The sequence below is a fragment of the Bidens hawaiensis genome, unplaced genomic scaffold, assembly GCF_021521415.1.
Source record: "Bidens hawaiensis isolate Kalapana, Puna unplaced genomic scaffold, B.hawaiensis_p1.1 tig00009541_1, whole genome shotgun sequence".
Lineage (NCBI taxonomy): Eukaryota > Viridiplantae > Streptophyta > Magnoliopsida > Asterales > Asteraceae > Bidens > Bidens hawaiensis.
In genome coordinates this window covers 268,056-284,494 of record NW_027491709.1, presented here as the reverse complement: position 1 = coordinate 284,494, position 16,439 = coordinate 268,056, and the positions used below count along the sequence as shown (strand labels likewise).

Below are 16,439 nucleotides of genomic sequence, written 5' to 3'. Positions count from 1 at the left end.
GCCACACTATTTTTATACAATTTTAAAATTTAGCCAAAAAAAGTACACTAATAGTTATTTTTATTATATAAAACACATTTTAAAACCAAAAAAATAACACATTTTAAAACCAAAAAGATAAAGTTTACTTTAGAGCATCCACAAATTATTATATCAGTGTCTTATCATATTCAAAATTTTTCTCAAAAATCATGCATTTTCATCCACAACAAATGTTTATAAACTGTCACATAAGCACATACTTCTTATAATATATTTATTTTTTATATTTCATATATGTTTAAATATAATATACAATTAATATTATTTAAACACTAAATACTTAAATTATTAATAGAACTATAATATAGAACGTATTATAAATAAAATATTAAATATTACATAAAAATACAATATTATTTAAACATTAAATAGCTATATTGTTAACATAATTATGAAGTGGCAGTTGAAGATAGTTAGGTTTGTGGTTTATTTATGGCCCTTATTTATTACATGTTTGATTTTTATTATCTTCTACATGTTGGAAGTTGAAACAGCCGACTTTTTTTTTCGTTTAAAAAGGGTCTTGATGGAGGGACCTATTAGAGTGGTCCGTTGCAGGGTTACGATGCCAAACTTCCTTTTTTTTACAATTGTGGCATATGCTACACCTTCCGTCCATATGTTGCCATGTGTGTTTAGACATTTCAATATAATTTATTAGAATAACTTTTATAAAACATTTAAAAGATTTCATTAAAGGAATTCGTATTTACAAGGTTTTTTTTTTGAACAGTCAAAAAAAATGTGTTATAGATCCACCGAAGTGGGTAGCCTTAACCGGATGTGTGATAACAAGTAAACTCAAAAGCTATTCCCGTCCCTATCAGGAGAGATGCCAACCATCTCTCCTTCTTACGAACACTCGTATTTACTAGATGAAGCATATATATGGAGTATCGGCTTTATATAATCAAAACTATGTTCAATTGACAAATATAAGTTCTACATATGGAAATGACAAAAAATAATCCCAACTACGCATGTGGGTGCTAACTTAACAGAAAATTAACCAGACGTTTGTATTTTGTGACGTGACCGCTGAGTTGTCATTTATTACAATACGTGGCCGCTAAGTTGTCATTAATTACAAAAATCTTGTTAAATGAGATGGATAATGACATGGATTTTAATAACAAAGAAAGTAATTAAGACAGATGGATAATTACATGGCTGTTAACATAAAATCATTGTATTAGAAATATAAAATCTTTAGAAAACTTATAAAACAAATAACAAATATAAACAGAAAGTGGACACCGAAACTGGTGTTTAATGGGTTGCAGATCAAAGACCCCCATAAGTGGTCACCACCGGCAGCCGCCAAAACCCTTACTACATCCGTTCGTCAGCCGCTCTAAACCCAAATTCAAATACACACAAGCCCTCGATTGGTATTGTAAGGCAAAAACCCTTTATCGATCCCGCATCATCAGTTCACCACCATCACTATGGGTTGAATCTATATTGTATCCTCTTCCAGTGAAGATCTGAAAACCTTGAATTAAGGCTTGCTTATATGTTAATAGCCATGTAATTATCCACATGTCTTACTTATTTGTTATTAAACTTTATGTCATTATCCATCTCATTTAACATTAAATTTTTCTTTGTAATTAATGTCAACTCAGCGACCACATATTGTAATAAATTACAACTCAGCGGCCACGTCACCAAAACCAAACGTCTGGTTAAGTTTCCTTTAAGTTAGCACCCATATACGTAGTTAGGATTATTTTTGCCATTTCCATAGATCGAACTTATATTCGCCAATCGGCCATAGTCTGGATTATATGAAGCGAATTTGCCTATTAATATTAGAACATCTAAGATGCTAGATGCCACAAAAACCTTGGGCTATCAAATGGGCAGTGTTTGTGGATCCGCTGCTTGAATACGCTACAAACCTGGAAATATTATTCGTGGGTTGACACTAGCAGAACCTACCTATTTAACCTAAAAAATATTATTTCTTCAACATATTAATACTTTAAAACTCTAAATTACATATTTGTATTACTTTTTTAAAGTAACAATTTCTGACTTAAGTCATATTATTTATACAATTTTAAATTTTAACCAAAAAGTACAATAATAGATATTTTAATTAGAGAAAATTAGCATTTGCCTCCCTGGGTAATATCGTCGTGAGATGGATTGACCACTGAAAAAGAATTTGTGTGTGTTGTGTCATTGTATTTCTCGGGCGGGTTTTTTTGGCTCCAACTGTTAGTCAAACTAACGTTGACTTTTAATGGTGAAGGGTAAAGTTGTCATTGTACATAATAATAATAATAATAATAATAATAATAATAATAGAAAATTATCATCATCAACTCATATGAACAAGAGCAGCTCATCAACATCAGCAACTCATCTTCATCATCATCAACCTCAAACATACTTGATGTTCTTCATCATCATCAACCTCAAATCCTCAAACCCACCGCCAAGTAATCCCTCTTAATATCATCATCATCATCGATTTCATAACAAGTAATCAAATCTCTCAAATCTTCAAACCCTAGATTTCATCACTCAAACCCTCAAGTCTCTCAAATCCTACCACCAATCGCTTCATAATTCAACCACCGCACCTATAAATCATTCCAATCAAAACCCCTAACCTCCGGCACCATGCCGCCGCCACGGCAGCCACCGCCGCCATGGATTCCTGCCATCTCGTTTTTCCGATCATCTCATTTTTCCGGTCATCAGCACCACGGCAGCCACCGCCGCCACGACAACCACCGCCACGGACTTAGTTGTATGGGGATGAGCATGGATGGTGAGAAACTAAGAAGTGTATGTTAGAACTTAGTACACATGGCCAGAAGAAACAATGGAGAAAAATTGAAGAATTGGCATATATATTGTATGAATGTATAAACAGATTTGCAGCTTGTATGTGTCATGTGTCTTTTGGTGCTTTTACAACAGAGCAAGTGGAACTGCGGAAGGGTATGCTATGTATTGCAATAATTATTTATAAGTTGTGTTAATTAATTTTCTAAAATTAAAACTTAGGAACCCTAATTATAATTGAGGAAGATGAAGTGATAAAAGTGATAATATATAGTTTATGTTGTATAGTTATATCAAACACTAACTTAGTTTAACCGGTAGTTTTGGTGGGGTGTTAAACCGAAGGTTTCGGGTTCGAATCCCGGCATTTACATGGTTTTGGATGATTATTTTTAAACTGAATAAAAGGCTTAGTGGTAAAAACGTAATTTCAAAATTTTTTAACAGATCAACTGACGAAAGGGGCCAAAAAACCCGTCCGAGAAAGACAATGGTACAACATGCGCAAATTCTTTTTCAGTGGGTCAATCCATCTCGCGACGATATATTCCAGGGAGGCAAATGCTAATTTTCTCTTTTAATTATATAAAACATATTTTGAGTCCTCGCGACCCTGCACAACATAAACTTCCAAGCTTCGCCACTACCTAAACGTGTTTCATGGTTTGACTCAAAACTAACCCAAACTTGTTTAGACTAAACTCAAGCACGTGAATTCGTGTTATGCTCATGACATATTGTCATGTCGGAAAATTCAAACCCTACAAACACCCACAAACACACCATGTTAGTTGCACATCAAATTTTCACTCATCTTCAAAAACATTCATTTTCTATCCAATGTTGAAAAATAAACACAAAAAATATATTAAATAAAACTTTTCGTGAAAATGTATAATTACGAGAACAAAAAATACTCTATTTTGAAAACAATTAGTTTCGTTAAAATTAATGTCGAATTGTTAAAAAAATGTACATTATTATTAAAAAAAAGAAAAAGAAAAAGAAAAAGAAAAGCCAACTAGTACAGATTATTTGAAAAAAAAATCAAGTTAAATGTTAAATAAAATACTCTAAGACTATGTGTAGTGAAGGGACTACAAAATGGACGTTCTATGCTATGTGGTGCCCAGTCAGCAAATGGTGAGTTTTTGTTTTAGGGTGTAATGGTGTTGTAGCCCAATATATATATACCACACCCAATCCATTATAATAATAATAATATAATAATAATAAAATCAAAATTGAAGAGGTGATAAATACCTTGCGCCCCCCCCCCCCCCCCCAAAATTCGGAAGGGGGGGTTGTTCTCGCCGGAATTCGCCCCAAGAGCACGCCCACTACGGGTGGCCTAATGAAAACAAAGGGCTATGTCTCTTCATTTAATTGGATGTGCACGAGAATGTAGTCTTTTACACACACCCTTGCATGTATATATAGACATGCATGGATTAGTAGACAGGAACTTGAAAAGATAGTTACAAACTCCCTCTGATCAGAGAGGTAAGTCACACTAGACAATTACTAATAGTTACATTCATCAACATACTTCCAATCTGTTATGTTCTTCATAAAAATATATCAAATCATTTACTCTTGGTTTTGTGTTACTGTTAAGTGTTACACTGTTCTAATCACTTTTAATGAGCTAGAAAATACATATTTAGTTATGCATGTATATATGTAATTGCAATTTACTAATAGATGCGGTAACAAATGGACGTAAAAAAACCTATGCTAATTGTTATGATCCTTGCATGAACTGCAGATTATTAAAATGACAACCAATATGCACTTTGCTACTGCAAGAACCTCTATATTTTCTTTTCATCAAGTTTCAAAGCCAAGCATTGCAGTTTTCAGTAATGGTGTTAAAGTTGCATCATATGCAAACCTTAAGAGCTCATGCCACATCACTTCTACGCTATTATCATCTCAAAATGTTCGATTCAGTGGTTCGAGATTTGAAAAGATGATCACAAAAGCCAAGTTGGATTCGAGTGACACAAAACCACTTCCAGGGCTGCCTGTTGATCTAAGAGGTTAATTTTGTAGATTATAATATATATTTAAGCTTAGATGTTTAAGAAACGAGTTAACATTTTTCGCAAGAAAACAGTCGATTTTCTCGTAAAAAAATCATAAAATATGTTTTAGTTTAATTAATACCTTGGGGGCTACTTTTAGGGAAGAGGGCATTCATTGCTGGTATAGCTGATGATAATGGATATGGTTGGGCAATAGCCAAATCTTTAGCTGCTGCTGGTGCGGAGATTCTTGTTGGCACGTGGGTCCCGGTATGTAACTGATTCTTACACGAGCATTTACACTAACGGATTTCAATGTTCGTGTTCGTTTATATGTTTGTTCGTTAATACTCTAAATAACAGTTCATGAATGTAAACAAACACAAATGTATATATAGGAATATAAACGGACATAAATGAACATAAACCATCACGATGTATCAAACAATATTACATCAAACTTTTCAATATTAAATAGATGTATATCTAAACAAAGGGTTTTAGAATATAAAAATCAAATCGATATTAGTAATAAGTAATTTTGAGTGGATGTTTATATGAATAACCTGTTAAACTTTGAGCAAGTGAATCAAGAACACGAACACACAATTTGTAAAACTCTCTCTGTCTTTTTTATTAAGAAAAAGACAAACGAGAAAAACTTAAATTTAACTAACACATTGAACCAATGGTTCCACGGTTCCTAATCCTATACTAACTAAAATACATAATTTGAATCCAAAACAAATAGGATTAAATAAAATAAGACTAACTTATCTTATAATAAATAATAAACTAATTATTATATTAAATATTCTCCAAGATTCTAGAAGCCTTCAATCTAAGTTGGTGTTGAACACGTTTAATATAAACAACTTAAAACGGACGTAAATGAACGAACATAATGAAAGCTCACGGACGTAAATGAACGAATGTGACATTTTTTCATGTTCATTGCTTTAATTAATTGAACAAAAACTTGTTTTCATGTTCATAGGTTTAATTAATTGAACAAAAACTTGTGTCCATGTTCATCCGTTTTTTAAGTAAACGAACTTCCCACGAACGGTTCATTGAACATCTAGTTCCTTCAAGAAGTATCCTATACTATAATTTTGGCTCATTCGAACAGTTCCATTTTAGCTATTATTTTTTATTTTATTCATTTTTTGATCTAACACCTCTACCAAGTATTCTTATGCTATTAAAATGTATTTTGTTGTTGATGTCCTTTGGCACTTAACATGTTTCAGACTAGTCTTCAAAGGGGGAAGTTTGACGAATCACGTGTGTAAGTGTATATATATCACTTATTATAAGATAATATTATGATTTGTTGATTAATCAGTAAGTCCAATTTGCCATGTCAGGTTAGCAGATGGTTCACTGATGGAAATTACTAAAGTGTACCCGTTAGATGCCGTTTATGATACTCCTGAAGACGTTCCTGAGGGTGTAAGTCCACACTCTTTTAAAGACTTTTCGGTAATTTATGCGAAACATAAAGAATGAAATCTTGTATGACGCGTAACCATCATGCAGGTGAAAACAAACAAGCGTTATGCATGGTGCTCAAAGTGGACTATTAAGGTACTAGTTTCATGAATCATGTTTTGAGTTATTCTCAAAAGTCAAACATTCGTGAAAAAGTCGAAGTTTATGTTTTGCAGGAAGTAGCCGAATCTTGAAAGAGGATTTTGGAAGCATTGACATTCTTGTGCATTCATTAGCCAATGGACCTGAGGTATGCATATGACGTTATGGGCCAAAATGGGTAACTTTTAGTATGGGTTGAAACAGGTCAGGTTGTCCCATTTCAGATAAAAAAAACAACCCAAACCGACTCATTTATAAGTAAGCGTGCCAAAACCGAAACATCTATTTTGCAGGTTACCAAAACTCTTTTAGAAACATCAAGGCACGGGTATCTTGCTGCCATATCAGCATCAAGCTATTCTTTTGTGTCTTTGCTCCAGCATTTCGCCCTAATAATGAACCCGGGTATGATTCTTATCAGCACTCGCCTTTGACCAGTCAAAGTCAAAAAATTTTAATTAACAAAGTTGACCTTAGTTATTATAAATTATAATGCAGGTGGTGCTACAATTTCTTTGAGCTACAGGGCTTCTGAAAAGATCATACCAGGGTAATTTTTTTAATATTACCTTTTTAATTTTATTTTTTTTGAGATATTTATATTTTTTAGTTATTATAAATATACAGCTGCACTTTTTTTAATTTAGATATGGTGGAGGTATGAGTTCTGCTAAGGCTGCTTTGGAGAGTGACACACAAGTTAGTTATTCTATCACAATTTTTTTTTTCTTTTATTTGGCTTCAAATAATTATAATTATTAATTATTAAAATTAATAAACATAGGTTTTAGCATTTGAAGCTGGAAGAAAACATGAAATCCGAGAGAACACAATATCCGCTGGTAAGTGGTAACTATTATTTTTGGCATCCTTATAGAACAAGCATATGACAAATTTTAAATGTTACAAATCCTGTTATGTTGTATTAATTTTTAGTGAAAATATTCCAGGACCGCTAAGAAGTCGTGCTGCTAAGGTGATCGGGTTTGTTGATGAGATGATTGATTATTCATTTGTGAATGCACCACTGCAAAAAGAATTATTAGCAGGTCAGTGTGAATATTATTTAGCAAGTAAAATATAATGTATCTTATAATTATATTGTTTTAAAATGATGAAATGAATTTATTTAAACAGAGGAAGTGGGAAATGCTGCTGCTTTTCTGGTATCACCATTGGCTTCAGCCATCACGGGGGCAGTGTTGTATGTAGACAATGGGCTGCATGCGATGGGACTTGCAGTCGACAGCCCGGTTTTTAAGGATATTGACACCTCAAGATACAAAAAACATTAAGGTGGTGAACAATCGCAACGTTGTTGTTTCGGTTCCACAAATAAAACTGTTTACATAATAACTTAATAATGAAAAAGTTGGTTGATCTTCACATTGTAAAACATTTCTAGATGAGAAAAATGGTAACAAAAATATCAATGGTTGAGATCCATTTTTATTTCTTATGGTGTGAGCTCATATATGGTACATTAAGGATTAAACTTGTAAGGGTGTTTGGGATTTGTATTAAAATATTAAACAGTTTAATTATTTACAAATTCCTTTTCTAAAATCAAATTCACACTTTTTATTATTACTTTCAGGCTTTATGTTATCATTTCTCTCTATTTTTATCTGTTAAAACTAGAATGCACCGGGACTCCTAAAAAGGGGTGTAAACGCGTCAAGCTGTACGTGAGCTACTCGAGAATTACTCGTTAAAAGCTTGACTTAAGCCAAGCTTAAATAAGCCCGAGCCTAAAAATAAGTTTGTTTGATTAACGAGTCCAATCTCGAGCCTGTTAATTGTGAGCTTAAACGAGCCTTGATTTTATATAATTTTTTATTTAATATATTAAATATTTAATGTAATAATTATTATTATTATAAATTTATGAAAAGATAAGTGAAAAATATATATTAGTTTATATTAAATATACACAAAAAATAAAATAATGAGTCGAGCCTGAGTTGATCTTGAAAAACTACTCATAAGGGGAGCGTAGGTGAACTTGGACTCGACTCATTTACACCCCTACTCCAAAATTGGAGTACTTCAATGCATATTAATTAATTCTTCTGATCCACCTTTTGGAATGAAGGAAACAATTCGATAATACATGAAACAAATATTAAACACAACAATTTTTATTTAACAAGTTATCATTCTTGCGCGTTGCGACACACTATGATGTGGCTAAATATCATTCATTTCACGATTCATAAACATACCCAAACCAAAAAAAAACATGAAAAATCTGGACCGGAACCAGTGGAACTGAATGTTGGATGATATCATTTCCGTGAACCTGACCGGATAAGACGGTTTGGTAGCCATATTAAGAGACGATCCGGGTATTTATAAACCTATTTGTTTATAGGTTAATCATCAATCATTCATAAAGGTTTTCAAACGAGATCACCACATCATTCAGAACAGACAATCATAGGTGAATACGTTAAAACCTTTTCAGTCAGTCAAAATAAACAGGTTGTTTATCTTAAACAAAGTCAGACAAATATTTTAATGGATTACGTGATCTCTACATAAAGGTTTAAGGGATTACATGATCCCTATTTTATACAAGACAGAAATAAAAAACAACTCAGACCGAGTAAACATGTGTCTAGATCCAAACATAATTTATCTAGTCTTTCAATCAAGGCTACGTGGCCACAGACTAAAGATCATAATAAAAGTTCTCCAATGGGCATTTGTTCCCGAAGAACCGTAATTGTGTGTATGGCAGTGGCACAAATCCCAGAAATAAGAAACGTTTCTGCTGAGATTGTTCAAGAAAACTATCTTGTCAGTCAAAGAAAGATTTATAAAATGTTTTTAGAGTCAATGATTCACCAGCATATCGTGGACGTATTTTTTCCCATATTTCAGGAAAACAATGATGATAGATGCTCGCAAGGTAGAGATGACTCAGTTTTAGATAAATAAAATATTGTAAACAATATTTAAATATGATTTGTAATATCAAACAAGATTTATAAAATCAAACACTCGGGTATTTATTATCCGAGAAACCTTTCAAATTAATTAATATTTTATTATAAATAAATGTCTCAAAATATATTAATATTTTATTATAAAATAAAGACTTCCGCTAAATTACCACAACTCTGATATATTTACAAAACATGTACCAACTATTGGTCACACGCCTAGGCCTTAAGTTGGGGTGTGACATGTTGGTATCAGAGCCATCGATCTTAGTGAATTAGGTATTTAATCATACCTAGGCTTTGATCAGAAATAAGTTTATAATAATCATTAGTATCCAAGTGAGGATATCAAAGAAATAATCATTGAATGATTAAAATTATTACGGATAAGATATAAACAAGTATGGATAAGATAGGAAAAACACACTTCTATCCCTAATATTACCTTGTATAGATGTCCGATCATCAATCTAGCCAAGGATCATTTCAACCTCGATCTGGTAAAGGAAAAGGATTTATGGGAACATCTTTACTCCCAAGTCCTATATCTAGTGATGAAAATTCATACCAAACAACAATGGAGGAAGATTCAGATTCGTTTGATTCTGATATTCCGCTAGCTCAGATTATTCCAAAACAGAACAAGTATGGAGCCGGATCAAGTAGATCCAAGAAACCAATGATGTCAAAAGGAAAAGAAATAATGACTTATCCAGAAGAAAATCCTTAGGAACAAGAATATTTTAATTATTCAACAATACAAGACCCTTACTTTGATCACACTGAAGGTGAACGTCAGAACATGAATTATAAATGAATGTATGACATTGAGGATGATTCAACTCATTATGGAATCAATGTCACTAAAATAGCTGAAGCAATGCACAAGGAAGTAATGGACGTTGAGGAAAAGCGAAAGAAAAAGAGAAAGGAGAAAACGCTAAGAAGGAAAACAAGATCAAGAAATTGATTATTCGATGGAAGAAATAAGAATTTTAGTAGTTGTAAACAATGCAATTGTAATAAATGTCGTGCAATCGTGTAACAACATAAATAAGAGATATATTTAAATTTCCTCGAAATTAGTAATGTATATTTTAAAGAGTTATGTCAAGAATAGATCGCACGAACTCTCAGAGTAATTCTTTCAGTTATAACTGGAAGTAAGAGAATACTTACTAAGAGATTGAGAAAATGTTCAGGTGGACAAAATCCAAAAGACAATTAACTTCAAGTCAAGGCACGACAAAATAAAAGAAACATAAATATACCTTAGAAAAGATAATTAGTAAAATTCTCGTGGTTTATTTATATACAAGAGATATACTAGGAAGTACTAATTTCTCTCAAGAACCTCAACGACTATCATCAAGATACTTGGAAAATGATATAGGGGAATTGTCGTTTCATACGATTATCCCAAACATCAAATTCTCAAACAAAGAATAAACAACTAGATTGTGTCATTACGAGACGAACAAATTCCAGAAAGATTTTAAAGAAATCCTCTCGAAATGCGACAGACTTAATTAAACATTTTATAAACAAATTAAATTTTTTGTATTTGTATTAATTGTTAAGTGTCACACATCTGCTGCAAACATTCAATCATTATTACTATATATAAATAAGGAGTTTGGTGCCGCACTTGGCGGCACCGTATTGATTGATGAATTTTGTTTTGTTTTTTAAGTTCGGTTACTATAATAAACGTAATGCAAACCAATCAAACGTCAATTTTTTTTTTAAATATGAAAGAAACATGTTGAGTTCGCACAGACTTGCGGCCAGTGGCGGACCCAGGATTTTTGGCCAACGGGATCCCAATTTTTCGGTGTTCAAAATTATCGGGTCGGTTGTTGTTCGGCTCGAAGAAACATAATAAAAAACAAAGTCATAATTAAACACATAATACATGATGTTATTCAAAATGAGAAAAAAATGTATTATAAATTCTTAAATGTGTTTGTTGCAAAGTCTAAAGCCCACAGTGAGTGACTTTAAACATTTAAAACACAAAACCATTAAGGAAAAAAAAAGAAAAACAACAATTAATATTTAGTAGGTTTGAAAGAAAGGAAAAAACAACAAAAAAATAGTGCTGGAAGGAAAAACAGAAAAGAAAAACAGCAAATTCGGAGGTTGTAGGGACTGAACTTGCAACCTTTCACTGGAAAAACAAGGAAGTATCCACCAAGCCACATCAATATTAGTTATGTGGGTTCCAAATACTAATTCTTATGGGGTCCTTAAAAAATTAATATACTGCTTCAAAGTAAATTTTAAAAAACATTGGTGTCCCGGACCCCGAACCTTACCACGTGGGTCCGCCCCTTCTTGCGGCCTTATTTAAAGCCCATGACTGACAACGCTCGAGTTTTACCAACCGACCCCCCCCCCAAATGGTCGTCGGTCCACCTCAATTTTATATGTTTTTTATTTCGTTTTTGAGTTTCGTTACCGTAACTTACGTAATCAAAACATGCCGAATTCGTGTCAAGTTACCCCCTCAAGGTACTGACAACGCTTAGGTTTTACCACTGTTCGAGTTTGCCAACCAAATAAACATTGTTTTAATTATTTTGTTTTCTTATACGTTAATGTTTTTATATGTTCATTTAACGAAATAATTTTTTGGGTTTTAACGTTGAAATTTTATCAATGGTGTATAGGTTGTAACAAACACAGCCGATGATGACCAAATTCTTGTCGACTCATCGTCGTAACCTTGAGTTTTACCAATGCTCGTGTTTCAATGCTATGGTTTGCCGGCTGCCCCAGCGCAACGCGCCGGGTAGAAAAACTAGTTAGTATATAAATAAGAATTTTGTTCAGACTAAAATCTATTCTGTTTACAGAATGTTGAACCCAAACAATCAAGAGAATAATGACGAAGCTTCAATTCCAAGAAGCAACAAGGATATGACAAAACCTGCACAGGAGATTCCTAAGCAGTATCTTGTCCTAATTCAAGAAATGATTCATAATGAAATCATTTCTCTCATCAATGCAATGAAGAGGGAAACACATAAAATTAAATCTCAATATTCAAACAATACCGTTAGAAAACATCCATAATCCTTCTCATCATGAAGAAAGTGTTCATAGCTCCAATGCTGAGAGCAAATTCAATCATAAATTCAAGAAACAATTGGTAATTCAAGGATGTAGTTTCAAGAACTTCAAAGCCTATGGACCAAAAGAATTCTATGGCGATAAAGGTGCCATATCAACTTTACGATGGCTTGAAGAAATTGAGTCCATTGTTATCATCAGCCAATGTACTGAGATTCAAAAGATTCAATACTTCTCCCAATACTTTAAAGGCGAAGCTTTGGAATGGTGGAATACCCTAATCATGTCAAAGGGTAGAGAAATTATGTATCACTTGAAGTGGGAAGCATTCAAAGAACTTGTGCTACAAAAGTTCTGTCCCGTGCATGAAACCGATCTTATTCAAACTAAGTTTTTGAACCAAAAGGTGGAAGGCACTAATCTCAAAGAATACAATACTAAGTTTCAGAGTATTGTAGATTGGTACCACACTTGGTAATACCTTAATCCAATAAAGTAACCTGCAATATTTGAGATTTACCTCTAGAAATTAGAGACATGGTAAGATCTCATTTGCCTCAAACCACTAATTCAGCCACGAAATTAGCCGGTTATCTCATGAATGGTCTTATCGGAAATCAAGAAGAAGATAAGAATGTCAAAGGAAAGAATGAAGAAACCTAGGAAAAGAAAACGAAGAAAAACAAAGAAAATGAGGAAAGGGCGTTTAAATTCACAAGACCAACTTGTCAGAGCTGTGTGATGTGCGAAAACGCGGTCTATTTAACCTAGACACTCTAGTTTTAAATTTATAAATCTAGACTATCCTAATGCTAGACCACTAGACAGGCAAGTGTACCTATCAACTGTAGCAAAGCCTAATGAAGTCCGGATATCGAACCTGTCACACCCCGACCAAAGATGGAACATGCCGGGGTGCAACGTGATTGGACAAATACACAAGACACTATTAAAGTGACAATATTTAACAACTCATTAATTTCATTCAATCACCAAAGTAACACATATTGTTCATACAAATAACATCAAAACATAAGAAATATATATTGTTCATTCTTCTAATAACCTAGCGGTATCAAAATAGAATGACGTCTTCAAACTCCAACTCAAGTAATAATCAAACCTGTAACATGCATAAAATAACATTTGTCAACACGTATGTTGGTGAGCAATTTCATAGTTTTGAGTATATATAATATGAGTGAAATCCACAAACGTATATGAGACAATAAATAAAAGCATCAATCATGGTATATAAAACATATGTAAATGAGGATCCTTTCTAATCGGTAAGAATACCGACATACTTGGATAATGAGGCCCTATTCTACTAGCACAAGGCTAAGTAGTTAGGGGAGCGTATGATCATACTTAATGAGGCTCAACAACAACATAAAATAAACACTCGCGCACGTAAAGCATATGAGACATATAACACACAATAGAGCAAGTATTCTAGCATCATATACCCTAAAGTTTGTGGTTTGAGAAATGAATATAATATAAATCATTTTTGTTTGAATAAGTATGCATGTTACCCCCAAAAGATAAAAGTGAAAACGGGGGATGAAATGTACTCACGTTAACTAAGTAACTTGAAAGATTGATTCGTGAATAATCGGAGATCGGGTTTAACGAGCAAGACCTAGATTAAACGGGTCTTAAGTTTGTAGGTAGTCTTGGAAGGGTTTAAAATAAAATATGACAAGTAAAGTAAATAAATGAAGTTTATGGTTTAAAAATGTAAATACTTGGGAAATTAAAGACATGTTCTAAAAAGTAAGTTTACTCGAAACCGGGTCTTGGTATTTCATTCATAATTATTACTCAACCTATGTTAAGTAACTTTTGTGGGTTATAATAATGCAAGACCCTTTGGGTATATGAACACCAAAACAAGGTTTTAATCGAGTGTTCGGATTTGTTAACTTGGGTCTAGATAATTAACTAAACTCAAAGTTAACTTTCCAAAATGTTTTGAGATAACTCAATAAAATCGAAAGACTTAACCAAGTATATAGTTCTATTATGAAGAACCTTAACGTCCGTTAAGTGTGTATTTGGTATCACCGGTCCAAGCTTGTTATAAGATCAAGTTGGATACCAACACACCAAGTAAGTTGATAAAATACTTAAAATTAGTTTAAAATACATTCTTGAAGAAAAGATGAGTTTCGATGGCCAAAAACACACTTGTGTGTCTTAGGCAAGTGAACTCGGTTTAGTTCGGTTTTGGTTCGGTCCTTGACTCGGAATGATACCGAGGATGGTTGCCACATACCCAAATACCATAGAACTATCAAAATGGTTTTAGAAGTTACAAGGTTCAAATCTTTCATAAACATGTTTATTTAACTATTTTAAACAAAACTAGTAAACAAAACTATTTAAAACAAAATCTAGTAAACAAGAGTTCGGTCTTGGTTCGGTCTTGATTCGGGTCTAATCTCGGGATGAAACCGAGACTAGTGACTTCATACCCAACACCATGGAACTCTTTAAACATGAATTAAAACTAAACTACTTACAATATAAACAAAAGCATTAAAGGGAAATAGTATAAACAAGACTAGTAAACAAGAGTTTGGTCTTGGTTCGGTCTTGATTCGGGATAAAACCGAGACTAGTGACTTCATAACCAATACCATGAAACTCTTTAAACATGAACTAAAAGCTAAACTACTTACAATATGAACAAGACTAGGAAAGCATTAAAGGAAAATAGTATAAACAAGAATTATAAAAAGTTCTCCATGTAGCCTTGCCTTGTAGCATATCACCTCCCGAAGAAGATGAAAGCCGAAGGAAACAAGGGGTGCATATTATATATATGTTGTGCCACAAGATATGAATTAATAAGTAACAAACAAGAATTAAAGAAGGTTATTGCTTGATTATTAAGAACCTTAGAGGTTAGAGATATGAACTTTATTTGGGAGAGAAAGAAGATGAATGAGCAAAGAATAATGAAGAGGATGGGGTTGTTTATATAGGGAAGGAGTCAAACTTGTTTTCCTTGTTTTATATCAATACTTGCATGTGTTGTTTTTTAAAAAAAAGGTTTAAATAATACAATCTAGTAACAAATCCAAAAGGTAAGAGATGATTATGAAACATAAAAATCCAACATTTTATATTAGTGAAAGATTTGGTTTACAAATCGGGTCGGGTTTTGATACAAATACAAATACAAAAAAAGATCGAAAATGACGAATGTTACAGAACCCAAAGGACACTAGCGACGACTAAACTAGACTCTAACTTAACTAAACTTAATTAATTGATTTGTATGTTTTTTTATTAAAGATAAAATAAATAATACTTACTCTAAAACTGACGCGAACAAATCGGTTAAGAACTCAGATAGGGTGAAGCCAACTACCTAGGTAAGGAATCCCACTAGTCAACTCGTAAACTCTCGGAATTGGATATATGATCGGTACCGTATTCTAAAAATATGAAATTTAAGGAATAACTAAAGTATGCTAGATCTCCTCCCGGTCTCACCAACAATACCTAAGAACCCTAAATATCATGTAAGCTCACGGTTTAATGGTTCGGATCACCTCCCGGTCTCACCTTACCTAACAATGCTAAGGTACCCAGAGATTAAATCACCTCCTGGTCTCTCAAATCACAAAACACCCTAAGGCGTAAAGGGGTATTTCTATTAAATTCGGTTATAATTCGGATCTGTAAGAATCTAAAGGAATCTAGGGTAACTCACTCCCGTGCAATCACTACCCAAACCCGCAAAAGACCAAAACATACGACACTTAATTACCTCCCGGTCTCTCAAGTAACAAAATATAAGGTATCTCTAAACTCTCAATTACCGCTCCTATAGAATACGTTAACAATATGCCATAAACTAGTTGTAAACACACAGTAAACAACCTAATATGCATCCATACATGAAAGACACTCACAAAAACGCATATGGAACAAT

The 16,439-nt window shown here is 33.1% G+C and overlaps 2 protein-coding genes and 1 non-coding gene across 3 annotated transcripts; 2 read left to right on the top strand and 1 right to left on the bottom strand.

The window, feature by feature from the left end:
* Positions 1 to 778: 778 nt before the first annotated feature.
* Positions 779 to 904, bottom strand: LOC143532764 (U6atac minor spliceosomal RNA). Its single transcript, XR_013135243.1, has one exon. It is a non-coding gene; the product is annotated as a U6atac minor spliceosomal RNA (small nuclear RNA).
* A 3,428-nt stretch (positions 905 to 4,332) lies between these two features.
* Positions 4,333 to 5,191, top strand: LOC143532722 (uncharacterized). Its single transcript, XM_077027692.1, has 3 exons — positions 4,333 to 4,347; positions 4,613 to 4,886; positions 5,032 to 5,191. Exons 2-3 carry the CDS (start codon positions 4,622 to 4,624, stop codon positions 5,151 to 5,153), a joined length of 387 nt encoding a protein of 128 aa, XP_076883807.1. The 5' UTR covers positions 4,333 to 4,347; positions 4,613 to 4,621; the 3' UTR covers positions 5,154 to 5,191.
* Positions 5,192 to 6,260: 1,069 nt separating this feature from the next.
* Positions 6,261 to 7,814, top strand: LOC143532700 (enoyl-[acyl-carrier-protein] reductase [NADH] 1, chloroplastic-like). Its single transcript, XM_077027676.1, has 5 exons — positions 6,261 to 6,324; positions 6,542 to 6,615; positions 6,761 to 6,872; positions 6,966 to 7,017; positions 7,115 to 7,814. Exons 1-5 carry the CDS (start codon positions 6,261 to 6,263, stop codon positions 7,227 to 7,229), a joined length of 417 nt encoding a protein of 138 aa, XP_076883791.1. The 3' UTR covers positions 7,230 to 7,814.
* The last annotated feature ends 8,625 nt before the right edge of the window (positions 7,815 to 16,439 follow it).